The sequence below is a fragment of the Dama dama genome, chromosome 21, assembly GCF_033118175.1.
Source record: "Dama dama isolate Ldn47 chromosome 21, ASM3311817v1, whole genome shotgun sequence".
Classification (NCBI taxonomy): Eukaryota; Metazoa; Chordata; class Mammalia; order Artiodactyla; family Cervidae; genus Dama; species Dama dama.
Genome location: NC_083701.1, coordinates 62,822,969 through 62,849,747, shown reverse-complemented (window position 1 = coordinate 62,849,747; position 26,779 = coordinate 62,822,969). Strand labels below are relative to the sequence as shown.

The 26,779-nt window shown below is 36.4% G+C and overlaps 1 protein-coding gene across 9 annotated transcripts in view; it reads left to right on the top strand.

Annotated features, from left to right (window-relative positions):
* Positions 1-26,779, top strand: part of VPS13B (vacuolar protein sorting 13 homolog B) — a 771,473-nt gene that overhangs the window by 458,496 nt on the left and 286,198 nt on the right. For all 9 annotated transcript variants that reach the window (XM_061123681.1, XM_061123682.1, XM_061123678.1 and 6 more), the window contains 2 exons: positions 12,028-12,231; positions 26,021-26,147. In XM_061123681.1, the coding sequence (XP_060979664.1) occupies positions 12,028-12,231; positions 26,021-26,147 (331 nt within the window). The remainder of the gene's footprint in view (positions 1-12,027; positions 12,232-26,020; positions 26,148-26,779) is intronic.

Sequence of the window (26,779 nt, the reverse complement as noted above, 5' to 3'; positions counted from 1 at the left end):
ATTTCAGTGGGTTTTGTCATACATTGATATGAATCAGCCATAGATTTACACGTATTCCCCATCCCGATCCCCCCTCCCACCTCCCTCTCCACCCGATTCCTCTGGGTCTTCCCAGTGCACCAGGCCCGAGCACTTGTCTCATGCAGCCCACCTGGGCTGGTGATCTGTTTCACCATAGATAGTATACATGCTGTTCTTTTGAAACATCCCACCCTCACCTTCTCCCACAGAGTTCAAAAGTCTGTTCTGTATTTCTGTGTCTCTTTTTCTGTTTTGCAGGCAATTCATTTCTATTCGACATGTTTTGTAAAGGCTTAGGAGAGAATAAGAGTGGATGGTTTTTTCCCGAATACTTACTGAGGTTTCTGTGATGTGTCTAGTTTTGTGGGCCATCCCCAAAGCAGGGTCTGCTACAGGCCACTCACACTTTGTGAAGAATGGCCTGTCTTTGGCTTAAAGCCTCTCCAGCCTTATGGCTTTACTTCCTTCCATGCTGTCTCTACTCCAGCCGTTCAGAGCCTTTCAAGGTTTCTGGATGGACTGCACTCTCACAACTTTGAACCTGTCGTTTCTGCTGCCTAAGTACTTTCTTCCTTGTGGTAAATGAGATTGGGCTCTTTTTGACCTCCTTTTAACACTGTTTCCTCTTTTCTAGGCTCCTCAGATCTGGGTCAGGTGTCCCTCCTGTGTGTTTCCAATTGCACTCTACCTAACCTTGTTTGACACTGACAATTTCGTAATTGCCTCTGTCTATTTGAAAATAGAGACTCAGTATCCTCAGGCCCTGTCAGAGGACCTAGCAGGCAGCCCACTAAATAGTCTTTAAATGAACGAATGCAACTTAGCTCATTGGAGACAGGGCTATTTAGGTAGGAGGATGTACTTTTGACAGTCTTGACTGAGACCAAAAAAAAAGTGGGGGGGGGGGTGGGGAGGGGAAGACCTTGGTTGTTTTTCACCAGTTACTGTATTGCCAGTAGTTTTATACTATCAGGATATAGATTTTAAATGATCATTTTTATCTAGAAAAAGAGCTATATTAGAAATAACATTATGTTTGGTGGAAGAAATGAGAAGACAATGTTTATGTTCATCCCATTGGGGAAAGGGATAAGAAATTGCCTTCCAGGGACAGTGATAAGTAGGATAGATTTTTTTCCAAAACAAATTGTAAAATCTTTATTGCTTCAAATCTTCCTAATCTCTTATTATCTGTTTAATCTCCGGAACATCATAGTTTTGTTTCCTTTTTTATTGCAAATATAATTTATTGGACTTCATTCTTTATCTCTTTTTTTTCCCCCTTGATGCTAAATTTGTCTCTTTTTGGCTCTGTTGATTTTCTCTGCCTTTTTTGTTTCATTTATTTCTGCTCTTTTTTTCCTCCCTCCCCCCCATTTTAGTTTATTTTGCCTTTTTATATTTGACTCATTAATTTTGAGCCTTTCTTTTTTTGCTAAAACATCTTAGACAATAAATTTCCCTCAAAGTGCCACTTTAATTGCATCCCACAACCTTTAATGCACGTTTTGTTTTTATTTTGTTTTTAAGCATTTCTTTTTTTTGGGTCCAGAGATTGACTTAACATAGAAGTGTGTTTTTAAATCTAAAACTACAGTCAATTTTCCAGATCCTTTCTTTAAAATAAAATGCCTAACTTAATTGTTTTATGCCCAGAGGATTTAGTCTGCATGATACTAACCTGCTGAAATGTGCTGAGGCTAGTTTTATTACCTCCCAGGTACTTGGTTTCAAAAAATGTTCCTATGGCTTTGACAAAAATTGTTATTCTACATTTGTTGGATACAGTATTATATAAATGTCCATTTCATCAGATTTATTTAACTGTATTTTTAAAATTTTCTGTATTTGACTTTTTTTGTAATGTACTTAGTCAATTCATTACTGAGAGAGGTAGGTTAAAATTTTCCACCATGGGTGGATACATTTGTCAATTTCTCTTTGCGGATGTGTCCATTTTTCTTTTACATGTGTCAAGTTTATATCATTCCAAACAAATTTAAAAATTGTCTTAACTTCAAGCATTGGATCTTTTAAATTCAGGTAACAAGCCTATCATAATTTTTTTTTCCTTAAATTTTTTGTTGTCAGATGTCAATATAACTACTCCATCTTTCTTTTGGCCTCCATATATTTTTTCCATTTATTGACTCTTAATTTTCCTGTGCACTTAACGTTGAGGTATATTTCATTAAAAACAGAATAAAACTGTGGTTTGTTAAAACCAATCTGAAGTTTTATCTTTTAATTGGACAGCTTAAATCATTTATATTTACTCTGACAGTAGTTATTTTTGGATTTATTCTTATTATGAGCTATTTGTCCAACTTTTTCTGCTCTTTTTCTTTTCTTACATTCTAATCTCTACCCCACTTATTTTAAAGTTATGTGTTCCATGTCTATTATTTTCGTTATTACTCTGGCTATTTTAGCACGTGTGCTTAACAAAGTCTGGCTATTTTAGCAGGTGTGCTTAACAAAGTCTGAAGTTAAATATCTTTGTCTTCATCCCCCTTCCTCTCAAATACAAGGAATTTAGAATACTTTACCTCAAATTAAAGAGTCTGCCTGCCAGTGCAGGAAATACAAGAGACACAGGTTCCATCCCTGGGTTGGGAGGACCCTCCTGAAGTAGGAAATGTCAGCCTGCTCCAGTGTTTTTGCCTAGAAAACTCTATGGACAGAGGAGTCTGGCAGACTACAGTCCATGGGGTCACAAAGAGGGGGACACAACTGAGCACACACATGTACATGTATCTTAAATTACCTGATCCCCTAGTTTATACACTATCATTGTCCAGAGTCTTATTTTTAGTTTGATTTTGCCTCATAATTTGGGCATTATTTAATATTTTAAAGATACTGTGTTTAGTTTTACCCATATATTTACCAGTTTCTTTCTTATTAATTCTTGAGCTTCCCTGGGCTGCTTCTTTTAAGGTTTGCTGTTTTTCAACAATTGTAGAAGAATGTTATCTCTGCAAGTAGTACCTCCATGAGTGGGAATTCACTGTGTTATCTCCCTGTGGGCTCAGTCGTATCCAACTCTTTGCCACCCCGTGGACTATAGCTTGCCAGGCTCCTCTGTCCATGGAATTTTCCAGGCAATAATACTGGGGTGGGTTGCCATTTCCTATTCTAGTTGATCTTCCTGATCTAGGAATCAAACCCGCATTATCTTGTGTCTCCTGCTCTGGCAGGCAGGTTCTTTACCACTAGCACTACCATGTGGGTGTGGACACATTTATGATAAGACATGCGTCCATCATTATAGCATCACATAGACTGTTTTCACTGCCCTCAAAGTCCTCCCACTGACCAACCCCTTTTAGCAATTGTTTTTTCATTGTCACCATAGTTTTACTTTTTCCAAAATGACATATACTTGAAATTATACAGTATATAGCCTTTTTTTTTTTTTCTTGAATCCAGATCTGCATTGCAGGTGGATTCTTTTTTTTTTTTTTTTTTTCAATTTATTTTTATTAGTTGGAGGCTAATCACTTTATAATACCGTAAATCCATGGTTGATTCATGTCAAAGTATATAGCCTTTTCAGATTAACTTATTTCACTTTATGTCCTTAATGTTCTTTATGTTGTTTTTTTTCTTGGCTTGATAGCTCATTTCCTTTTTGTGTTGAATAATAAGATTTACCACAATTTATTTACACATCCCTGTATTAAAGAACATCTTTCGTGATATACCTCAGTCGTGTCTGACTCTTCGAGACTGCGTGGACAGTGGCCCACCAGGCTCCTCTGTCCATGGAATTTTCCAGGCAAGAATACTGGATGGATTGTCATTTCTTACTCCAGAGGATCTTCCCGACCCAGGGATCAAAACTGGGTTTCCCGCACTGCAAACAGATTCTTTACTGTCTGAGCCACCAGTGTGTTAGTTGCTCAGTTGCATCTGACTCTTTGAGACCCCCTAGGCTGTAGCCTACCAGACTCCTCTGTCCATGAGATTCTCTAGGCAAGAATACTGGAGTGGATTGTCATGTCCTTCTCCAAAAGGACATCTTGGTTGCTTCCAGTTTTGACAATTATGGATAAAACTGCTATAAACATTGATGTGCACCTGTATGTGTATAGACATGTTTTCAACTCCTTTGCCTAGAGACCAAGGAGTACAATTATTGGGTCATATGGTGAGAGTATATTTAGTTTTGTAAGAAACTGCCAAACTATCTTCCAAAGTGGCTATACCATTTTGCATGCCTACCAATAGTGTGTGAGATTTCTAGTTGCTTCACGTCCTCACCAGCATCTGGTGTTGTCAGTCTTCTGGATTTTGGCCATTCTAATAGGTGTGTAATTGTATCTCTTTGTTTTAATTTGCTTCTTCCTGATGACATATGGCATGGAGTATCTTTTCATTATGCTTATTTGCTATCTGTATATCTTGAGCCTGCTCATAGTTTGAAAACCATTTTTCTTCTTTATAAACAGTTATATTTCATGTCTACTAATCCAGTTCTTGAAGTCTTCAAATGTCTGTTTCTCCAGCCCATTTAGTATCTCATTTTGCTTGGAACAAATCTGTGAAAATTCTTTGAGTCGAGATTGAGTTCATCTTAAGAGAATTTGCTTTTACCTGTCATCTGGTAGCACTGTCTACCTGGGACAAGCTTCTCCAAATTAAAATTTTTTCATGCCGCATTAGCAGCTCAAACCACAAGGTGCTGTCTTTGATGGCAAAGTCTTACAGGGAATTTTTTTTTACCTCTTCACCTTGTGCTAACGCTAAGGTCAAGATGGATAACTTGATAAAGTTACCTTGTCTTTTTTTAACATGGACCCTAGCAGGGCTTTTTTCTATGTTTTAAATTTTTTTAAGATGTAAATACTTACAGATTTCCACCAAGTTGTAAATACATACTCCGTGTCCCCTTTAACTAGTTCCCTTCAGTGTAAACTTTTCCGCATGATGATTGACAAATAATATTGTTAGATATTCGAAGTGTACACTTTATGACTTGATATATTTATACATTGTGAAAGGACTCCCTCATTGAGTTAGCATATCCATCACCTGGCATACTTACCCTTTTGTGTCTGTAGAACATTTAAGTCCTACTCTCTTAGCAAATTCCAGTTTTACAATTGTCTTGTCCACTGTAGTCACCATGATGTGATACATTAGATCCTCAGACTTTATTCATTTTATAACTGAAAATTTGTGCCCCTTTACCAACCTCTTCCTATTTCCCCAACCCTTTAGCCCATGGCAACCACTTTTCTGTTCTCTGTTTCTATGAATTTGACTTTTTAAAAATTTCCACATGTTAAGTGATACTATTCAATATTTGTTTTTCTCTGGCTTATTTCACTCAGCATAATATAAATAAGATGTAGATAAAAACATAGATATTCACAAATGACAGGAATTTTTAAGGCTGAATAAAAATTCATTGTATGTACTGTTGACCCATCAACACTGTGTCATGGATCCACTCATATACTCTTTTTTTCAATAGTAAATACTGTGAATGTAGAACCACTGATAAAGAGGAACTGTGGCTATAGAAAAGAGAGTTGGTGCCACTAAACCCCAAATTGTTCAAGGGTCAACTGCATATGCTATCTTTTCTTGATCTGTTTATTGATTCATTGAGGGACAGTTAGGTTGCTTCCATTCAAGGTATGGAAGAGGCTTTTGAGGAATGCTGCCATGAACGGGGAAGTACAGATGTCTCCTTGAGATTAATGATTTATTTTGGATATATACCCAGAAACGAGATTGCGGGGCCGTATGCTGATTCTGCTTTTAATTTCTTGAGGAACCTCTGTTCTGTTTTACATAGGGGTTGTTTGAGTTTACATTCCAAATAACAGTGTACAAGGGTTTCCTTTTTTCCATATCCTTCCCACATTTATTACATCTTGTCTTATTGCTAATGGATATCCTAACAGGTATGAGGTGAAAATCTCATTATGGTTTGGATTTGCATTTTCCTGATGACTAGTGAGCACCTTTTCATGTACCTTTTAGCCAATTACATCTCTTTGGGAAAATATCTGTTCAGATCCTTTGCCAATTTTTTAATTGGATGTTTTTGTTTTCTTTTTTTTTCTCTATGGAATTATATGAATCCCTCCTATATTTTGGATATAACCCCTTATCAGACATTTAATTTGGAAATATTTTCATTCTGGAGGTTGACTTTTCATTTTGTTGACCATTTTCTTTGCTGAGTAGAGTTTTAGTTTTATGTAATCACACTTGTTTATTTTTGCTTTTGTTATGTTTTTCATGTCAAATCCAAAAAATCATTGCCAAGACCAATATCATAGAGCATACACCCCTTTGTTTACTTCTAGAAGTTTTATGGTTTTAGATCTTGCATGACTTCTTGCATAACTATAGGAATAGTGCATGCATGCTCAGTTGTGTCCAACTCTTTGCAACCCCATGAGTTGTCCATGGAATTCTCCAGGCAAGAATACTGGTGTGTGTTGCCATTTCCTACTCTAGGGGATATTCCTGACCCAGGGATCGAACCTATATCTCCTGCATTGACAGATGGATTCTTTACCACTACATGCCACCTAGAAAGAATTGTATATAGTACAATATCAAAACCAGGATATTGAATCAGTACAATCCACAGTTGTATTCAGATTTCACAAGCTTTTTTTTTTTTTCTGTTTTTTGTTTGTTTGTTTGTTCTTTGGATTTTTGGCCGTAACAGATGGCGTGTGGGATGTAATCCCCAACCAGGAGTCAAACCCATGCTCCCTGTATTGGGAGCTCAGAGTCTTAATCACTGGACCACCAGGGAATTCCCTCACTAGTTCTATTTTTAATCATTTGTATCTATATGTCTATATGTGTGAGTATAGTTTAGTGCTGTTTTATCACATATGTACATTCATGTAACCACCATCACAAGACGCAGAACTGTTCTGTCACAGGTCATCCTAGGAGAGCTGTTTTTAAATCACCGTTTCAAGACCTTCATAACCCCAGCTTTCTATGCAGTCTTCTATTTGGGCTTCCCTGGTGCCTCAGAGGTTAAAGTGTCTGCCGCCAATGCGGGAGACCCGGGTTCAATCCCTAGGTTGGGAAGCTCCCCTGAAGAAGGAAATGGTAATCCACTCCAGTATTCTTGCCTGGAGAATCCCATGGACTGAGGAGCCTGGTAGGCTACAGTCCACGGAGTTGCAAAGAGTCAGACATGACTGAGCAGCTTCACTTTATCCATCTCCTTAGGTGGGCCTTGAGCTTTATCTCCTCCTATGCACTTAGCAGAAAATCACTGTAGGATTCAGCAGAAATCCTAAGAGGAAAAGCTGGTTTTGGCTGGTGCTCATTTTTTAGTGTTCCTGTTCTCACATTTTTTGTGATGACTTTGCACCTTCTATTCTCTAGCCAGCTCTGAAATGTATTTTAAAAGATGCTTTAAATTGTCTTCAAGCATTTTAGTTACTTCAGTCAGAAGATTCACTCAGATTTTCTAATATGCCATATTTTGGTTACAGGTAGCCATAGAAATATTAAAGAGCATTTATCTTTATAGTTTTCATTAATAGTTCTTTTGTAATTAGAAGAGTTGACTTTGTTTTCTCTTGGTGCCTGTGCATCTATGATTAGTTGGTAGTTGGGTTGAATTATTCATTCAGAACCATATAAGATAATGTACTCCAGGAATGGTCATAAAATTTATAATGGACCTCTTTATGAATAGTTTGGGCTTGCCTGGTGGCTCAGATGGTAAAGAATCTGCCTGCAATGCAGGAGACCCTGGTTTGATTCCTTGGTCGGGAAGATTCCCTGGAGGAAGGGATAGACTACCCACTCTAGTATTCATGGGCTTCCCTGGTGTCTCAGACAGTAAAGAATCTGCCTGGAATGCAAGAGACCTGGGTACAATCTCTGGGTTGGGAAGATCCCCCAAAGGAGCATGTGGCAACCCACTCCAATGTTCTTGCCTAGAGAGAATCTCTATGGACAGAGGAACCCGTCGGGCTAGAGTCTATGTGGTCACAAAGAGTCAGACATGGCTGAGTGACTAAGCACATGAATGGTTTAATTTTCAGTCATACATTTTATTTATTTCTATAATAGTTTTAACATTGACATAATTAAAACAGAGAAGTAAAATAATTTCTCCAAGCTCATGATCATTGGAAAATTTGAGACTAGAGTTCATGAGTCATTTGCTTATCCTATTTTCTACAACTCATATTTAAGTGGTTCTGCAATTAACTTTTAAGTTGGATTTACATACCCAAATATTGTACATTTCTGTAAACTTTCAAATCAGGTTAAAATGACATATATTTTAATTTTAAAAGAAAACAGAGAAAATATAAAATCTCAAATCCTGATTTTTAAAATTTTGAAATTGGCATGTTAAAAGTGTTAAGCTATTGCTCAATATACAATCAATTTTTGTGTTGAGAAGACGAACCAGTGGAAAGTCATGTTTTCCACAGATAGATGATAAGAAGAAAATAGCTTGATTTAAGGTCAAGGTTAAATATGGGACATTTTAAGCATAGGTGAAAACTTTGATGAAATTCAGTGTTTTTCTGTTTTTTATCTCGTAATTTTGCAGTTTCTCCATGTGCCAAGAGAAATAGAAAGGCCGATGTTAATGCTGAGCTAGGTTGTTTTGGTTATCTTTTAATATAGCACTGATTTTATTTCCAAACACACCTTCTCTTTCTAAAAAGGGATTCTTAAAAGTATTTTGGTTTTCTTTAAAAGTAGACTTAGGGAATTTATGTAAAATGTAGAAAGCATGGGGTCTTCCCTGATGGCTCAGTGGTAAAGAATCTGCCTGCCAATGCAGGAGACACGAGTTTGATCCCTGGGTCTGAAAGATTCCCTGGAAAAAGAAATGACAACCCACTCTAGTATCCTTGCCTGGAAAATTCCATGGACAGAGGAGCCTGGCGAGCTGCAGTCTGTGGGGTTGCAAGAGTCAGGCACGACTGAGTAACTAAGCAACAACAGAAAGCACTGGCTAGTTTGAGTAAATGTAATTTTTATATGGGAATAATAATCTAGGAAAATAAGCTAGGCTACCAAGTGCCGAAGACAGTTGCTCCATGTCAGAGTCTATGTGGCCCTACAGCAGAAGTTTACTGTGTAAAGACTGGGTGTTCTTGTTGCTGTAGACATATCCTGTGTCCAATTGAGATTTGCAAAGATTTGTTCAGTTCAAATCAGTGACTTGAAACAGCATTTACTAATCGATTAATAGGAAATGTAGTTTCTAACTTCAAGAAATTTACATAGAAAGCTGTGGTACATATATACAATGGAATATTACTCAGCCATTAAAAAGAATTCATTTGAATCAGTTCTAATGAGGTGGATGAAACTGGAGCCCATTATACAGAGTGAAGTAAGCCAGAAAGAAAAACACCAATACAGTATACTAATGCGTATATATGGAATTTAGAAAGATGGTAACGATAACCCTATATGCAAGACAGAAAAAGAGACACAGATGTATAGAACAGACTTTTGGACTCTATGGGAGAAGGCGAGGGTGGGATGATCTGAGAGAACAGCATCGAAACATGTATATTATCAAGTGTGAAACAGACCCCCAGCCCAGGTTGGATGCATGAGACAAGTGCTCGGGGCCGGTGCACTGGGAAGACCCAGAGGGACGGGATGGGGAGGGAGGGGGGAGGGGGGTTCAGGATGGGGAACACATGTAAATCCATGGCTGGTTCATGTCAGTGTATGGCAAAAACCACTACAATATTGTAAAGTAATTAGCCTCCAACTAATAAAAATAATTGGGGGGGGGGCGTAAAAAAAAATAATTGGGGGGTGGAGAAATTTACACTATTTTGAGAAAGACTGACATGTGATTGTGATGTTCTTGTACTTCTAAGTTTAGAAAGACCGTAAGAGCACAGATTTGGGGGAAAGGGAGTTTGAAGAAAGGGTGGTCAGGAAAGGCTTCTTAGAAAGTGAAGTTTGAGGGACTGACTTGGTGGTCCTGTGGTTAAAAGTCCACCTACCATTGCAAGGGACACGAGTTCGGTCTTGGTCCAAGAAGATCCCACGTGCTGTGGGGCAGCTAAGCCCAGGAGCCACAGCTCCTTAAGCCCATGTGCCCTAGAGCCCTTGCTCTGCAAAAAGAGAAGCCCACAATGATTGAGAGGCACATGTACCACAACTGAGGAGATGCCTCAGCTCGCTGCAGCTAGAGAAAGCCAGCGTGTAGCAACGAAGACCCAAAAATAGATAGCAACGAAGACCCAAAAATAGATAGATACAATTTTTAAAATAGTGAAGTTTGCAATGGGTCTTTAGAATTAACAAAATTACACCAGTATCCAAATGAATGAACATTCTGCCAAAATAGGGGTATTCACAAGGTTACTCCCCACCCCCCACCTGCACCTGCATTCACTCTCGTTTTCTTTACCTTCATTAAGGCAAAATGAAAATGTTCACAACCCATTCTTTGGGTTCATGTAAAACTTTAGGCCTCCTTTCCTTGTGTGCTCTTTCCTAGATAGAACTTTTCTAAGTTAGAAGAAAGAAAATGAAAATTAGATTCAACACTCTCCTTCGGAATACTGAGACTCCATCTATCTGTTTCTCTGCCTCCCACTATGACTTCTTGACCAACACCTGTTTCTTTCCTGTTTCCTTATTGCAACACCGTGTGATATTAATATTTCCATACCTGAGCTATCTCATCATTCATTTGCAGTCCCCTCCCTCCTCTTCTCTTCATTTGAATTCATTAGTCTCATCCGTCACCTTGCCTGGCCTCATGCATGCCATCTCCATTCCTATGTGTCTGGGGACACCTGCCGTCTTGAGTCTCAGTAGTCATCCACCTTCCATCAGTATTTGACCAACTTCCGGACATGGTCTGACCCTCACTGTTTACTTAGCCAAGACATAGTCTTGATCACATTCATACTGTCTGTCTCTCTATAATTTTCACACTAGGACTCAAGTGATTTCTTCCCTCTCCCTCCACTAATTTGTTTTATTAGTGTTCAATTGGTACAACTAATTGTATTTTTTTCTAATCACTGCAATTGTGTCTGTATTAGTAACAACTATTTTTATCCTCAATGTAATTTCAGTTTTTTATTGATTGAAACTTTCATGGAGGAAAAATGTTACTTTCCTTTTGGTTACTCATTTTAAAGAGTTTATGAACCAATATAACTGAAAAATTCCCAATTTTTAAAAGTTCACACAAACTTAAACTTACCTGGACTGCAAATCCCAAACCCTATTCTTCTTATCCTACCACACTGCCTTGCTATTTCATTCTAAAACCTTCATGAAAAATTTAACCATTCACTTTCTCTAATCTAGCTTTAAGCTGCTGATAATTTTATTCATTTTCTTAGCCTTGGGGCCAATAAGATGAAAGGTCCAACTCTGTATGGGCCAGTAATCCTTACTGTATTTCTACATAAGTAAGCAGTGAAGTCTTGTCAATGATTTAGTCTACGTCACAGTGGGTTATATAAAGGACTAAAGGCAAAGGGTAGGGGAATTAAATAAATTCACAAAGCTTCAACTCTTTTCCTAACAAGACATCAAAGTACTGAGGAAAAAAATTAGACGTTTAACATTGGAAAGAAGACAGGGTTTTGAAGCAAAACCTGGATTTAACTTGCAGTTTTGTCCACATACTAACTCAGTTAACTTTGGCTAAGTCTTTCAACCACTCGGTATTATTTTCTCTTTAGTAGAAAAGGAGGTAGTAATACAACCTTACAACAGCTCAAGGATTTAAATCATATTTGTAACTGTATTTATTTAGAAAAATAACAGGGCTGAGAATATGTAAGAACTTATTATAGAGTAGATACACTGAGTGCTAACTTTTTGATACATTTTTAAATCATTAGTATGTGTAAGTTTATAATACCTGCTTCATAGATTTCATTAATCTGGTAATCCAAAGGGTGGGGGGGTTGATAAAAGCAAGATGTTAGAGAGCAAAATAAGCATAAAATACTTATTTTATCTGATTACTTTTCTTCACTGTCTTTACAGAAGAGCCTTGAATTTAGGAATTCTTCGAGACCCTGGGTCAGAGATTGAAGACCGACAATACCAAATAGATCTGCATTCTATCAATATTGGTACTGCTCAGTGGGATCAACTGAAGCCAGAAAAGGAAAATGGCACAGGAGGGGTGCTCACAGAGACGGAAAGAAACTCTCAGAATCCAGCTCTCGAGTGGAATATGGCCAGCAGGTAGGAAATGGTGGAGAAACTTTTTCCACATTCTAATATTTCACTGCCAGAAGAATAGTTAATAACGCTCTTTAGCATGCCAAACCTAAGTGTTTCAGTATTGTTTCTGCATTTCATAAAATATATTTTGTAATTGTAGCTGATGCTGTTGTTTGGACTTCTGTGAGTCCTACCACTGTTACACTGCAATTATTACAAATTTATGGTCAATGTCAGAATTTTTTTTTAAAGCTTGTTATTTGATGAAAAATTCCACTTCAGGATTTCCCTTAAAATCCATTATATTCCAAGTCAAAAAAATATTAACTCTTTCCTTATCAGGTTCTTGTGCTTATTGCCTTTGTAGATCTTCTTTTAAAAAATGTTTAAGTCTCTTGCCTATTTTTAAATTGAGAGGTCTTTTTGTTGATGATTTGTAGGAGTTCTTTTTTTATTTAATTTTTTGAATTTTAAAAATTTTTATTGAAGTATAATTGAATCACAGTTTTGTGTTAGTTTCTGGTGTACAACAGAGTGATTCAATTACACATGTACATACATATTCTTTTTCATATTCTTTTCCATTAGAATTTATTGCAAGATACTGAGTTTAGTTCCCTGTGCTATACAGTAGAACCTTGTTTGTTTTAAATGTAGCAGCTCGTATCTGCTCATCCTGCTTTATCTTTCCCCTTCCCCACTTCCCCTTTGGTAACCATAAGTTTGTTTTCTCTGTATGTTAGTTGATTTCTGTTTAGTAAATAAGTTAATTTGTACATATTTTTAGATTCCACATATAAGTGATATCATATGGTGTTTGTCTTAGTCTGAGTTACTTCACTTAATATGGCAATCTCTCCGTCCATCCATGTTGCTGCAAATGGCATTATTTCATTCTTTTTAATGGCTGGGTGATTTTCCATTTTATGTATGTACCACATTTTCTTTATCCATTGATCTGGTCGATGGATGTTTAGGTTGCTTCATAATTGTATTGTAACTAGTGCTGCTGTGAACATGGGCGGGTGGGTGCATGTGTCTTTCTGAATTAGTTTTGTCCAGATATATGCTTAGGAGTGGGATTGCTGAATCATACGGCAACTGTTTTATTAGTTTTTTAAAGAACCTCCATACTGTTTTACATAGTGGCTGCACCAATTTACATTCCCACCAACCATGTAGCAGGTTTCCCTTTTCTTAACACCTACTTCAGCATTTATTATTTGTAGACTTTTTTGAGGGCAGGAGGTGCCAGTTATTTTATTCTTTTCATATAGAACAAACTTACAAGAATTTATACAGTTTAGAAATAGATTCCAATTGCATCATTACTCCTAGTAAAACATATAACTAATAAGACAACCAATCAATTTCACTTTTCTTTTGAAAGTCGTAATAACAGAACATGGCAATACTTTGTAAGTCTTAGAGTCTTGTGAGGGGCTTTGTTCAAATCATAGTTTCAAGTACAGATTTACTTTATTAATAATAGATAAGTTAGCAATAGATGTAAATTTTCATACAAGTTTTCCTGTGACACAAGAAAATAAAAAGATTGCTGTGAAAAGTCTCAAGATTTTATCAAATCAGATTCTCTGTACTAAATTTAGGATGCAAAACATCATTTCTCCCTAGACAGCTGTGGGAAAAAAAGAGATATCTTCTTTACTCCTTTTTTGTATAGACTTTTTAATTATTGCCATTGTGACAAGTGTGAAGTGATACCTCATTGTAGTTTTGATTTGCAGTTCTCTGATAGTTAGCAGTGTTGAGTGTCTTTTCATGTGCCTGTTTTCCTTCCATATGTCTTATTTGGAGAAATGTCTATTTATGTCTTCTGCCCAATATTTGATTAGGTTGGTTGTTCTGTTAATTTGTTGTATGAGCTGTTTGTGTTATTTTTTAAATTAAGCCCTGTTGGTTACATCATTTGTAAATATTTTCTACCATTCTTTAGGTTATCTTTTCATTTTGTTTATGCTTTCTTTTACTTTCATTGAGTCCCATTTACCTTTATTTTTGCCTTTATTTCTATTGCCTTGGGAGATCAACCTAAGAAAATATTGAAACATTAGTACAATCTGTGTCAGAGAATGTCTTGCCTGTGTTTGCTTCTAGGAGTTTTATTGTGTCACGTTTTATATTTAAGTCTCTGAGCCATTTTGAGTTTATTTTTGTGTGCGGTGTGAGGGGGTATTCTACTCATTGACTTACATGCGTCTGTCCAACTTTTACAACACCTCTTGCTGAAGAGACTTTCTTTTCTCCGTTGTGTAATCTTGCCTCTGTCAAAGATTAATTGGCCTTAGATGTGTGGCTTTCTTTCTGTGCTTTCTATTCTGTTCTGCTGATCCGTATATCTAGTTTTTGTGCCGGTACCGCACTGTTTTGATTACTGTAGCTCTGTAGTATTGTCTGAAGTTTGGGAGGGTTATGCCTCTGCTGTGTTCTTTTCCCTCAATATTGGTTTGACAGTGCTGGGACTTAGCGTATAAATCTTTCACCTCCTTGGTGAGGTTTATTTCTAAGTTTTTTAATGCAGTCTTAAAAGTGATTATTTTCTGCTTTACTTCTCTGATATATCATTGTTAGCATACAGAAATGCATCCAATTTCTATATGTTATATTGTGTGTTTCTACCTTGCTGAATTTATCAGTACTATCTGTTTTGTGTAGTCTTTACAGTTTTCTCTCTATATTGTCTTATGTCATCTGTATATAATGACAGTTTTACCTCTTCCCTTCCAATTTGGCTAACTTTTATTTCTTTTTCTTCTCTGATTGCTGCGGCTAGGACTCCAATACTATGTTAAATACGAGGGGTAGCAGTGGGCATTCTTCTCTTGTTCCAGATTTTACTGGGAAGATTTTCAGCTTTTCGCCATTAAGCATTATGTTGTTTTCATCCTATTATATGGGTTTGTCACAAGTAGCTTTTATTATGTTGAAATATGTTCCCTCTGTACCCACTTTGATAAGAGTTTTTATCATGAGTGGGTGTTGAATTTTGTCAAATACTGTTCCTGAATCTATTAAGATGATCATGTGGTTTTCATCTTTTCTTTATTTGCGTATATTGATTGACTTGCATATGATAAACTATCCTTGTGACCCTGGGATGAATCCAACCTAGTCATAGTGTAGGATCTTTTTTATATATTGTTGCATTCAGTTTGCTAATGTTTTGTTGAGGATTTTTGCATCTATATTCATCAAAGGTATTTGCTTGTAATTTTCTTTTTTGGTAGTGTCTTTTTCTGGTTTTGGTATCAGGGTGATGTTGGCTTGATAGAATGACTTTAGAAGAGTTTTCTCCTCTTCAGTCTTTTGGAAAAATTTGATGAATGGCATAAGTTCTTCTTTATATGTTTGGTAGAATTTCTCAGTGAAAACATCTGGTTCTGGACTTTCATTTGCAAGGATGTTTTTTATTATTAGTATTATTACAGATTCTATTTCACTTCTATTGATCAGTCTGTTCAAATTATGTATTTCTTATGTGATTCAGGTTTGGTGGGCTATAAGTATCTACAAATCTGTCCCATTTCTCCTAGGTTGTCCAACTTACTGGCTTGTAATTGTTCATAGTATTATCTTAGGGTTGTTTGTATTTCTGTGGTATAGGTTATTATCTCTCCTCTTTCATTTCTTATTTTGTTTATTTGGGTCTTCTCTTCTTGATGAGTCTGGCCAGGGCTCTGTTAATTTTTTTTACACTTTCAAATAACCAGGTTTTGGTTTCATTCATAATTTTTTTTCTATTTTTTAAAATCTCCATTATATTTATTTCCTCCCTGATATTTATTATTTCTTCCCTTTTGCTGACTTTAGGTTTTGTTTGTCCTTTTTTAAATTGTTTTAGGTGATAGGTTAGGTTAATTATTTGAGATGTTCTTGTTTTTGAAGAAGGCACATATGAGCTTTCCTTTTAGAACTGTTTTTGCTGCATCCCATAGATTTTGATGGGCTTCCCAGGTGGCATTAGTGGTAAAGAATCTGCCTGCCAATGCAGGAGACATAAGAGATGTGGGTTTGATCCTTGGGTTGGGAAGGTCCCTTGTAGGAGGGCATGGCAACCCACTCCAGTTTTCTTGCCTGGAGAATCCCATGGACAGAGGAGCCTGGCTTGCTATGGTTCATAGGGTTGCACAGAGTTGGACACAACTGAAGCAACTTAGCAAGCAAGCAAGCATAGATTTTGAATGGTTATGTTTTCATTGTCATTTGTCATTATTTTTAAAAATTTCCTTTTTGTTTTCATCACTGACCATTAGTTTTTTAGTAGTGTGTTGTTTAGTCTCCTTGTAGTCATTTCTTTCTTGTTTCTCTTTCCCTGGTTGATGTCTAGTTTCACACCCGTGTGGACAGAAAAGATAGTTGAAATAGTTTTATGTGCCCTTTAATTTGTGTCCTACTATGTGGTCCATCCTGCAGAATGTTTCATGTGCACCTGAAAATAATGTATATTCTGAGGTTTTTTGGATGTAATTTCCTGAAAATATCAATTAAGTCTATCTGTTCTGTTGTGTCATTTATAACCTCTGTTGCCTTATTGATTTTTGTGTCTGGAAGATCTGTCCATTAATGTCAGTGGGATGTTAAATTCTCCTATTACTGTATTCTTATTGATTTCTTTTTTATGTCTATTAATGCTTGTTTTGTGTATTTAGGTGCTCCTTTATTGGATGTGTGTATGTTACAAGTATGTATCCACTTCTTATATCGATTCTTTTATCATTGTGTGCTGTCATTTTTTATCTTTCTCTATGGCCTTTCTTTTAAAATCTATTTGGTCTGATACGAGTATTGCTACCCTCGCTTTCTTGTGATTTCCACTTTTGTGAAACTTCTTTTTTTAATCTCATCACATCACTCTGTGTGTGTCTTTCACCTTAAATTGGATCTCTTTTAGGTGGCATGTTTAGGCTCTTGTTTCATTATCCAGTCTGACACTCTGTGTCTTTTGATTGAAGCATTTAGTCCATTGACATTTGAGGTAATTATTGATAGATATGTATTTATGGCATGTTTAACCTTGTTTTCTAGCTGATATTATATTTCTTCTTTGTTTCTTTCTTTTTGTTTTTCCTTTTGTAGTTTGATGATTTTCTTTTGAACTATGCTTACATTCTCTTCCTTTTGGTTTTTCTGAATCAATTGTATGTTTTTGGTTTGTGATTTCCCAGCTTTTCAGGTATGTTAAACTATTATTATAATTTTATATTATATAGTTTGCTTTAGACTGATATTCATAGACTCAAACACATTCTGAAAAAAAATCTACATTTTCCTACTCTCTTCCCCCACATTTTATGATTTTGGTATTGTCTTTTACATCTTCATGTTTATCCTTTTGCTGTTCATTGTAGTTGTCACTTGCTCAAGTTTGTTTTGTTTTGTTTTTCAAATCTGTGTATTGGCTTATTTAAGTGATTTACTTTCCAATTGTGATTTTCTCTGTCCTATAGATTATTGTTTCTTTTGTATTTAGAGAAAACCTTTCAGTATTTCTTTTAGGATAGGTTTAATATTGCTCTATTCTTTTAGCTTTTGCTTATCTGAGAAATTCTTCCTCTCTCCTATTCTAAATGAATTTTGCTGGGTGAAGTATTCTTGGTTCTAAGTTTCTTCCTTTCAGAAGTTTGAATACATCTTATGACTCCCTCCCAGCCTGCAACATTTCTGTAGGAAATTAGCTGATAGTCTTCTCTTTTTGGAACTCCTATTATGCATGAATTGGCACACTTTATATTACCTCATAGAATTTGCATGTTGCTTTCATATTTTCTTGCCTTGCCTTTCTATCTGCAGTTCTGATTGAGTGATTTGCATTATTCTGTCTCTTCCAGATAACTTAATCATTTTTCTGTGTCATTTAATTTGCTATTCATCGCTTGTAGATTGTGTTTTATCCCCAGCCACTAGAGTGCTATTAATCCTCTTGTGTGTAGTGCAGGCATTGCACTCTCAAAGCCACCAGTGGAGTAAATCCCCTGAAATAATGCAGCCCCTGGGAATCAGCTCAGATTTAAGACCTGCCTCCATGTGTGGGCCACCCCTGGCACTTTCCTGCTCCCAGGGCTTACAGAGGCATAGCTATGCCTGCTGTGAGCATTCCAAGAATGAGGATGCTATGATGGGGCCCTGCCCTCTCTTTGGAGAGAGCTTTAGCAATGACAGACCTAGGATGCTGCACCTTCGACCACACTCCAGCCCCTCAGGCTGTCTCTGTCCAGCCAACCCCAATCTTTTCTCCAGTCTATCTTCTGAAGCTAGAGTTTCAGCACCTTAGTCCCCACACACACCAGCAGGCACACATCTGAGGCTTAGGAGCAGATCAAGGTAGCCATGACCATCTGTGCTGGTCTCTTTCTGTGGTACCTGTGGCATTCTGGCTGTTGCACTCTCCTCTGAGCCTCTTAGGCTCCCTTTCTGTCCTAGCTGATTCCTAGACAATGGAGGAGGTTCCCATGGTGATCAGAAATTTCCTCTTTCACAGCTCCCTTCCAGGAGTGCAGGTCCTGTCCTGATTCCTTTATTTTTCCTTTGTGCTTCCTGGTTACATAGTGATCTTTCCTGCAGCTTTTGCTTTTGCTAGCATTCATTAGGTATTCTGTGAGAGTTGTTTCTCATGTAGAAGTACTGTTGATCTATTTGTGAGGAGAGGTGAGCTCTACATCCTTCTATTCTGCTATCTTGGTCTGGGCCAGGTCATGAAGATTTATGCCTATATTATACTAGGAGTTTTATGGGTTTAATGCTTATAATTGGGTTATTGAGTTATTTTAGTGTTTTTTTTTTTTAATAGAGTATAGCATAGAGTTATTCATTTGCATGTTGGATATCCAGTTGTTCCAGCACCATTTGTTGAGGAGATTGTTCTTTCCCCAGTGAATGGTCTTTGCACCTTTGTCAGAAATGAGAGATTTTAATATCAAATATACACCAAATATACACTAAAGATACAAAGTAAAATAACTTATGATATGTGTCCATCCCTTACAGAGCTCATCTCCCAATCAAAAAGACAGACTGGTTAATTAAATATTCAAGTACAGTGTAGAAACCACTCTGATAGACATAAATAAAGGATACTTAGGATTAAAGTAAGGCACATAAAAATTGAGATAAACACATTTCATGCACATAAAACATCTTAGGCAGATAGATGTTACATAACACATAAACAGAATGATAAATTACTCTAAAATTGATGTAGGTACAAATAGAAAATTAAAAGAAAGAAACTCTATGTGTGGGTTTTCAGGGAAGGTTTCACAATGTGTATGACTTGAACTTTTTTCCACAAAGTATGAGTGGCAGGAGAAGGAAGGGAGCAGTTTGAACTAAGAAAGATATTCCAATTTAAAAACCTGCCCTGTTTTTTTCACTTCTAAATACCAATCACAGATTATCATGCTTGGCACATAATAGGAAGTTAGTGAAGAGTTGTGTGAACTGAGAAATTGAATGACAAGATGATTAAGTAGAGCTAGCAAATCAAGTGACTGAATGTGAGTGGTTTTGAGAGATACTCATTCAGATAAAGACAAGAAATATCTGATGTTGTTTAGTTCTGCTGATTAATCTTGACAGAAATATAACACAGAGCTTTAATATCATTACATTTTTTGTTTTTCATTCAGTATTACCAGTAGAATTCAAAAGATGCACGGTAAAGAATAATTTACTCCCCCCACCCATTATTAACTGACAGTCTTTATAATGGTTTATTCCTCCCGACTCGGGATTCCTCCTAACATGTTACTCACGTTTTGTCTTTAATCATAATGTGTTTCTGTGTGTATGATGGGGAGAAAGAAGCAGGGAAGTTAAGCATGAATAATCATCAGATTTTAAAATTTGTAGATCTTTTGCTCTTAAAACCTTAATTTTTTAACTGACAGAATATATCAGGGTTCAATCAGGTCAGAACAACAACTGTAAGTGTTGTAACAGAGGGGATTTATTTTAGGAATAAGAACTTACCCATTTGTAGAAGAAGCTCGGTAACCTGGATTAAAAATTTGTTGCATTCCAGGAAACCTGGGAAGCCATCCTTGTCTAGTGGCTAGAGGGACCACGAAGGCTGGTAGACAAGTCTGTTGGAGGCTGTTACTCGTGCTTCTGGAGTTCAGCCTGCAGTTGCTATTGTCCAGCAGAGCCAGAAGTCAGGAAAATGTCATGAAGGTGGAAAGAGTGAGGACAGGCTGGAATCTGTTGGCACTTCTGCATCATGTTTTCTCTACTATTTAAAACAGTATAACTTTCAGAGAATATCATCCATTATCTATTTCTCTTCCACATTCCAGCTCTCATGCAAATTTCTTTCTAAACTCTGAACTACTGTTAGCACATTATAGAACAAAAGCACTACAGAAAACTAAGTTTGAGGAGATTCTTCACTTGTCCAGTGTCACTTAAAATACAGTTAAGCATGGAACCCTGGTTTGCTTCCTCTTAGCCAACTACTTTTCTTGTATTCAATTCTCTGACCCCTTACTCTTATGCTAAAGTTCATTGTTAGTAAATTGCCTTTTTTTTTTTTTTTAAGCAACCATTTTTACTACATCTGGGCTTATTTTATAATCTGAGAAAATGAAGTGCTGAGAACTAAAATAGCCCATACTGATGTTTGCCATGTGCAGGTTACACATTAAAATCACTAGTGCTGTTCTACATGATAATTAGAACTTTGAGGGTGTCTGGAGTGGGGGTGGAGTGAGGGTAGTGGGATGGTATAGAAAGTTTATCTTATAATTTCCTGAAAATGTCAGTAAACCTAAATCTTCCAAGTGAATCTGATTTTCTTGTTTATAATACTTAAAGATATAGTTTGAACAGACTTGAAAGCTGCAATTAAAAAAAATAAATCGTTTATACCAAATGCTTTTATTTGGCCCTCTCACTGTGTTTTATTTCCTTGAGTAATTTATCTTTCTGACTTCATTGTGAAGAAATAGAACATATTTATTTGTTTTAGTATTTTGATAAACATGTATCAAATTACATGTATTGCCCTTTGGACTATTTCCCCCACACATTGGATTTAAAACAATTTTTTTTTAAATTCTTAGCAGGCTGAATTAGAATTTGACACATTCTTAAACTCAGTCTGTGATTCTCAAGATTAGTAGCATTGACTGCGTGGAAGTATAGCTTTGTGTTGAGGTTAAAGTACCTGAAGCATACATTATTGGCCTTAATTCTGAGAGATCATGACTGTTCTGTCTGTATTTTGATCTCTTACATTTTTATTTTTTAAAAGTGATTACCTACATGTTCATAGGAGCCTTTGTGTATTTTGATTTATGATTGATCAAACAGATTTTTTTCCAAAATTGTTCCTGTGAAATTATAAACAGGAATGTGGAAAGAAAGCATTTTCTTTGATTTTACTCTTCACCTTGAAAACCGTCACTTGTGTCTTTATTTGTGAGGATGTCAAGCTAATGCCTAAACAAATTTGTAGACTAGAAGTTAGTCTAATTCCCATAGTCTATAGGTTAATGCCTGGGATCACCTAAACCTTCTTGAATTGTGTGATTTTATAATAATCCCGTTAAACTGTTTCATGACTGTATGTGAGAGAGTGTTTTCTCCTGCTACTTAAAGTACCTGGGAACTAAGTGTGAAGGAAAAAGGGTTCCTGGTGCAGCAGGAAGAAGCAGCCGGTTTATACTTCCCAACAGCCAGCAAATATTTCTTACCTGAAGATATCCTTGGCAACTTGAAAAGGTGGCACAGAGATTAAAGGACATAGATCTGTCTTGTTCAGCCTGACTCTTCTGTAGTTACTGATACCAACTTGCCCTGCAGGTCCAGTTGTGGAACCTTTGTTCCAACTGAGTGGCCTTAGCCCAGTCCCTGAAACTCGTGTCCTCATAGGTAATTTGGGGCTAATAAAAATGGTCCTTACTTCACATACAGGGTTGTGTGAAGAATTCAGTATCTGAGTCACAAAAGGCATTTCACAAACTGTAAAGGTCGTCATAGATAGTAAAGAATGGTGGCCGTCATAGGTGGCTCAGTGGTAAAGAATCCATCTGCCAGTACAGGAAATGGAAGAGATGTGGGTTTGTTTGATTCCTGGGTCAGGAAGATCCCCTAGAGTAGGAAATGGAAACTCACTCCAGTATTTTTGCCTGGAAAATTCCATGGACAGAGGAGCCTAGCAGGTTGCAGTCCATGGGGTCACAAAGAGTTGGACACAACTGAGCAACTGAGCATACACACAAGCATAGCTACTAACAGGCAGTAGGTTCTCAAAAAATCAGAAAATATTTAAGTTGAATATAATCATCATGGTAATATATCATATAATTTTAATTGCATTAGAAATTCAACAGAAAATGTTACTATTGGAAGGAAAAAAAAAACACCATACACACTAAAATGGACTTCAACTCTTAACTAGTGTTTATCAAATGACTTATCCTTGTGACTCCCTGAAAACAAGAGGAATCTGTATAAATAGGTACAATTAATCAAATTATAATGAATAATTTCTCCAAAAGTATGTTATATATATTTATTGTTTATAATGTGTGTGAATATTACTGTTTTTCATATTCAGGAATATCTACTGAAGTGGATTATCTCTATTGATTGCCACAAGTCTTAAGTATTTTCTGGTCTATCTTTCTCAGTAGTATTTCTAGTTTACTAATTTGTAAAGTTGTATCTAAAATTCTATTTATCCATCTATTATATATTTAACCTTAGTAACTATATTTTTATTTCTGAATGTTCTATTTGGTTGTTTTTCAAACCTGTTTTGCCTTCTTTTATGGTATTAATACTTTGGTTTTTTTTCCTCATGTGTTTCATTCCATCCTATATGTCTTTAATGATTTTAAAGAAATTTATTATATTGTAGACATGTGGAAATTCCATTATCAGAAGTTCTTGATCATGAAGTTTATAATGGGGTTGAATTCTCGCTAATAAAAAAATGATTTTGAAGTATATATGAAATCTGTATTTAGGAGTTTATCTTCAGTGGTCTTTGTTCATTAGAATCCTTTTTGTCAGTTTGAAAGCATGTTTTCCAAGGAGACTTGTTTCTATTTCTGACTGATGGCCTGGGGTTATCAAAGGTCTGATGCCACTTTTATATAAATAACTTAATATTGGTATTCCTGGACCAACACATATAATATAAATTACAGCTTCCAAACACACATGGGATATTTCCCATTATTTTTCATTTTTCAATTATTTTTATTTTTAAGTTGAAAAAAGAGAAAGATCTCTGTTTTTTCAATAAGCTCTCTTGCCAAAACAGGCAGACTTCCTTGTTCTTTTCTATTTCTGATTGGAAGTTATTTTTCTGGCCTTTTAAGGGCCCCAGATCTAAGTTGACATCTCATCTCAAAATTCTTGCCTGTCAGGGATGTAAGGATTACTCTGTTGTCTCCATATGGCCGTTAAAAATCTATTCCTGAGGTTGGGGGTGGAGTGGAATCTATTCCCTTGGCTTACTGAGAGTAGCTAAGACCCTAAAGTCATTAACAATATCAGTTAATACTTTGAGTTTTACTTCCCTCTTCTTATTTTAAACCCTTGACTATTGTCTAGTAAAGTATTGGCAGAATTTAATTCTTGTTGCAGTTATTTCTGCAGTGTTTATTTTTTCCTTCTTTTGAATTCATCCTTGAAAATATTTGAATCTATAAAAAAAGTTTTATGATTTAAAAATATATATCCTTAACTCAAATATTTACCAAAGATAATACAAAAGAAAAGTTAGTACTCTATATACCAGTAAAGTTCTAGTTTTATGACCATTGACTTATTAAACTTTTTTTTAAAATTTCTAACATCATGGGTCTTTCATATGTTGTGTTACTGATTTAATTCACACGATGGGAAATAATTAGAATGTGAAGAAGTACTTTTTTCTCCCCCCATCAGTGCTTCAGTTAAAGTTTGCTTTCCTTTGGTTCCCTGCCACCTTTTCCATTTTAAGGTATTTTTAATATGTCATATATTTTAGCATTCCCCTAAGAGGGCACATCAGATGTTACCTGTTTCTCACACTGGTCATTTTATGGAATTTGAGCTATTAAGCTATAATTGTGGTGTCTCTCAGGATCTCAACTCTTCGTCTGTATTCAGATTTTAATACTTCTTCCTGTTACCCTCTGTTAACCAGATCTCTTAATTCTTTAAAACTGACTTTCTTGAAATCCAATACTTATGTGTCACAGAACCAGATGATCTGATTTGCTTTTTTGGCAAAGAGCATATAAAGCTCTGCCCATTGCCCAGTTCAACAAAAGATGCTAGTACTCTCTAGAGTACTTTGGTAGAAAAAGATGTAGACAGACTTGAGTTTTATCTGTGCTTTTTTGTGAGATTACTTATGCCAATTCTCTGATCTTACCTTGGTTATTTTATAATAATAGAGACTAATGGGGATGTATTTATAAGGCATATAAAATTAATGGTTCCAGTAACTTTTGAGGTATAACTTGATAGTAAAGCATGGAACTGTTTTATCTCATAAAATGATAACTAAGAATATAAATAAATAACTTGAAAAAACTTCAGTAAACTTGAAGATCTGTACTAGCACAGGTTTTGATTTCTTAATAATATTTAAAATTATTAGCAATTAGCAATTTTTAATGTAGTATAGAAATAGTGTGCTAGATAACTGTTCAAAAGATAATGTATAAAGAAAAATTAAGATAGCAGTCAAATGCTGCTCTGGTATCAACTTGCCCTGCAGACCTATAATTGTAGAACCTTTGTTCCATTAGATGATGTGGAGCTAATTGTGGTCCTTACTTCACATCCAGGGTTGCTGTGAGGAAGAATTCAGTATCAAAGTCACAAAAGGCACTTCACAAACTGTAAAGGCATTCATAGGGCTTCCCAGATGATGCAATGAGAAAGAATCTGCCTGCCAGTGCAGGAGACAGAAGATGTGTTCGATCCCTGAGTCAGGAAGCTCCCCTAGAGTAGGAAATGGCAACCCACTCCAGTGTTCTTGCCTGGAAAATTCCATGGACGGAGGAGCCTGGTGAGCTGCAGTCTGTGGGGTTGCAAAGAGTCGGACACATCTGAGCATACACACACACACACACACAGAGGAAGTTATAATCTATGAACTCAGATGATTCTTAGAGTTTAAAAAAGAAAAGAGAGGTCAAAGATTAAATGAACATGCTTGTGAAACTAAAGAAATTGAGAAGAAGGCAGCTGTCAAGTAGAATGTCAGAAATATCAAAACTAGAAAATTAAAAATGATCACAAAAGAGTAAGATTTTTTTTTAACAAAAGAGATACTAAACTATTTGTAGAAACCAAAGGAGTTAAAAATAGAAAAAGCAGTTTATTGAAAGGTCCTAGAATACTGCTGGGTTTCCTGCCTACCAATGCAGGAGACATAGGAGACACAGGTACAGTCCCTGTGTCGGGAAGATCTCCTGGAGGAGGGCATGGCAACCCACTCCAGTATCCTTGCCTGCATAATCCCATGGACAGAGAAACCTGGCAGGCTACAGTCCATAGGGTTGCAAAGAGCTGGAGACAACTGAAGCAACTTAGCATGCACATGCACAGCATAGTACTAATGTGAAATTGATTAATTACATCTGAATTTCTTGATTAGTTTTTTTCCTTTAATGACTCTGAAGTTAGGAATTGACTTTACAAAACTATGACTATGAAATACACAAATAGACACAGTCAAAATAATGAAATTTTGGCATACATGTTTTTAGTGCAGAAACTTGTACAAATTTAATGAAAATTATCCTTAAAAATGAAATGGCTAATTATTTTTTACTTTATCTTTTAGCATACGGCGGCATCAAGAAAGAAGAGCAATTTTGACTCCCATTTTAACAGATTTTTCTGTACGAATAACTGGAGCACCTGCCATCATTTTCACCAAAATAATTTCTCCGGAAAATATGCACACTGAGGTTAGAACGTAATTTAGGTCTTAGTCTGAATAATGGAGCAGATTTTCTTTGTGTGTTTGGAGTTTTCATAGTTTCCGTGCACAGGATATCAAATTATCTTATTATTAATGTTATTATTGTGTCTAATAATTATTGAACATTTTTTGTACTCTTTAGAGCCTCCCTGATAACTCACTTGGTAAAGAATCCACCTGCAATGCAGGAGACCCTGGTTAGATTCCTGGGTCGGGAAGATCCCCTGGAGAAGGGATAGGCTACCTGCTCCAGTATTCTTGGACTTCTTTTATGGCTCAGCTGGTAAAGAATCCGCCTGTGATGCAGGAGACCTGGGTTCATTCCCTGTGTTGGGAAGATCCCCTGGAGAAGGGAAAGGCTACCCACTCTAGTATCTTGGCCTAGAGAATTCCACGGACTGTATAGCCCATGGGATCAAAGAGTCAGACACAACTGAGTGGCTTTCACTTTATAGTACCGTTTATGTATTGCTTTTCGTGTAATATTTGGACTTCCCTGGTGGCTCAGATGGTAAAGAGTCTGCCTACAATGCAGGAGACCAGGGTCCTATCCCTGAGTCAGGAAGATCCCCTGGAGAAGGAAGTGGCTACCCACTCCAGTATTCTTGCCTGGAGAAT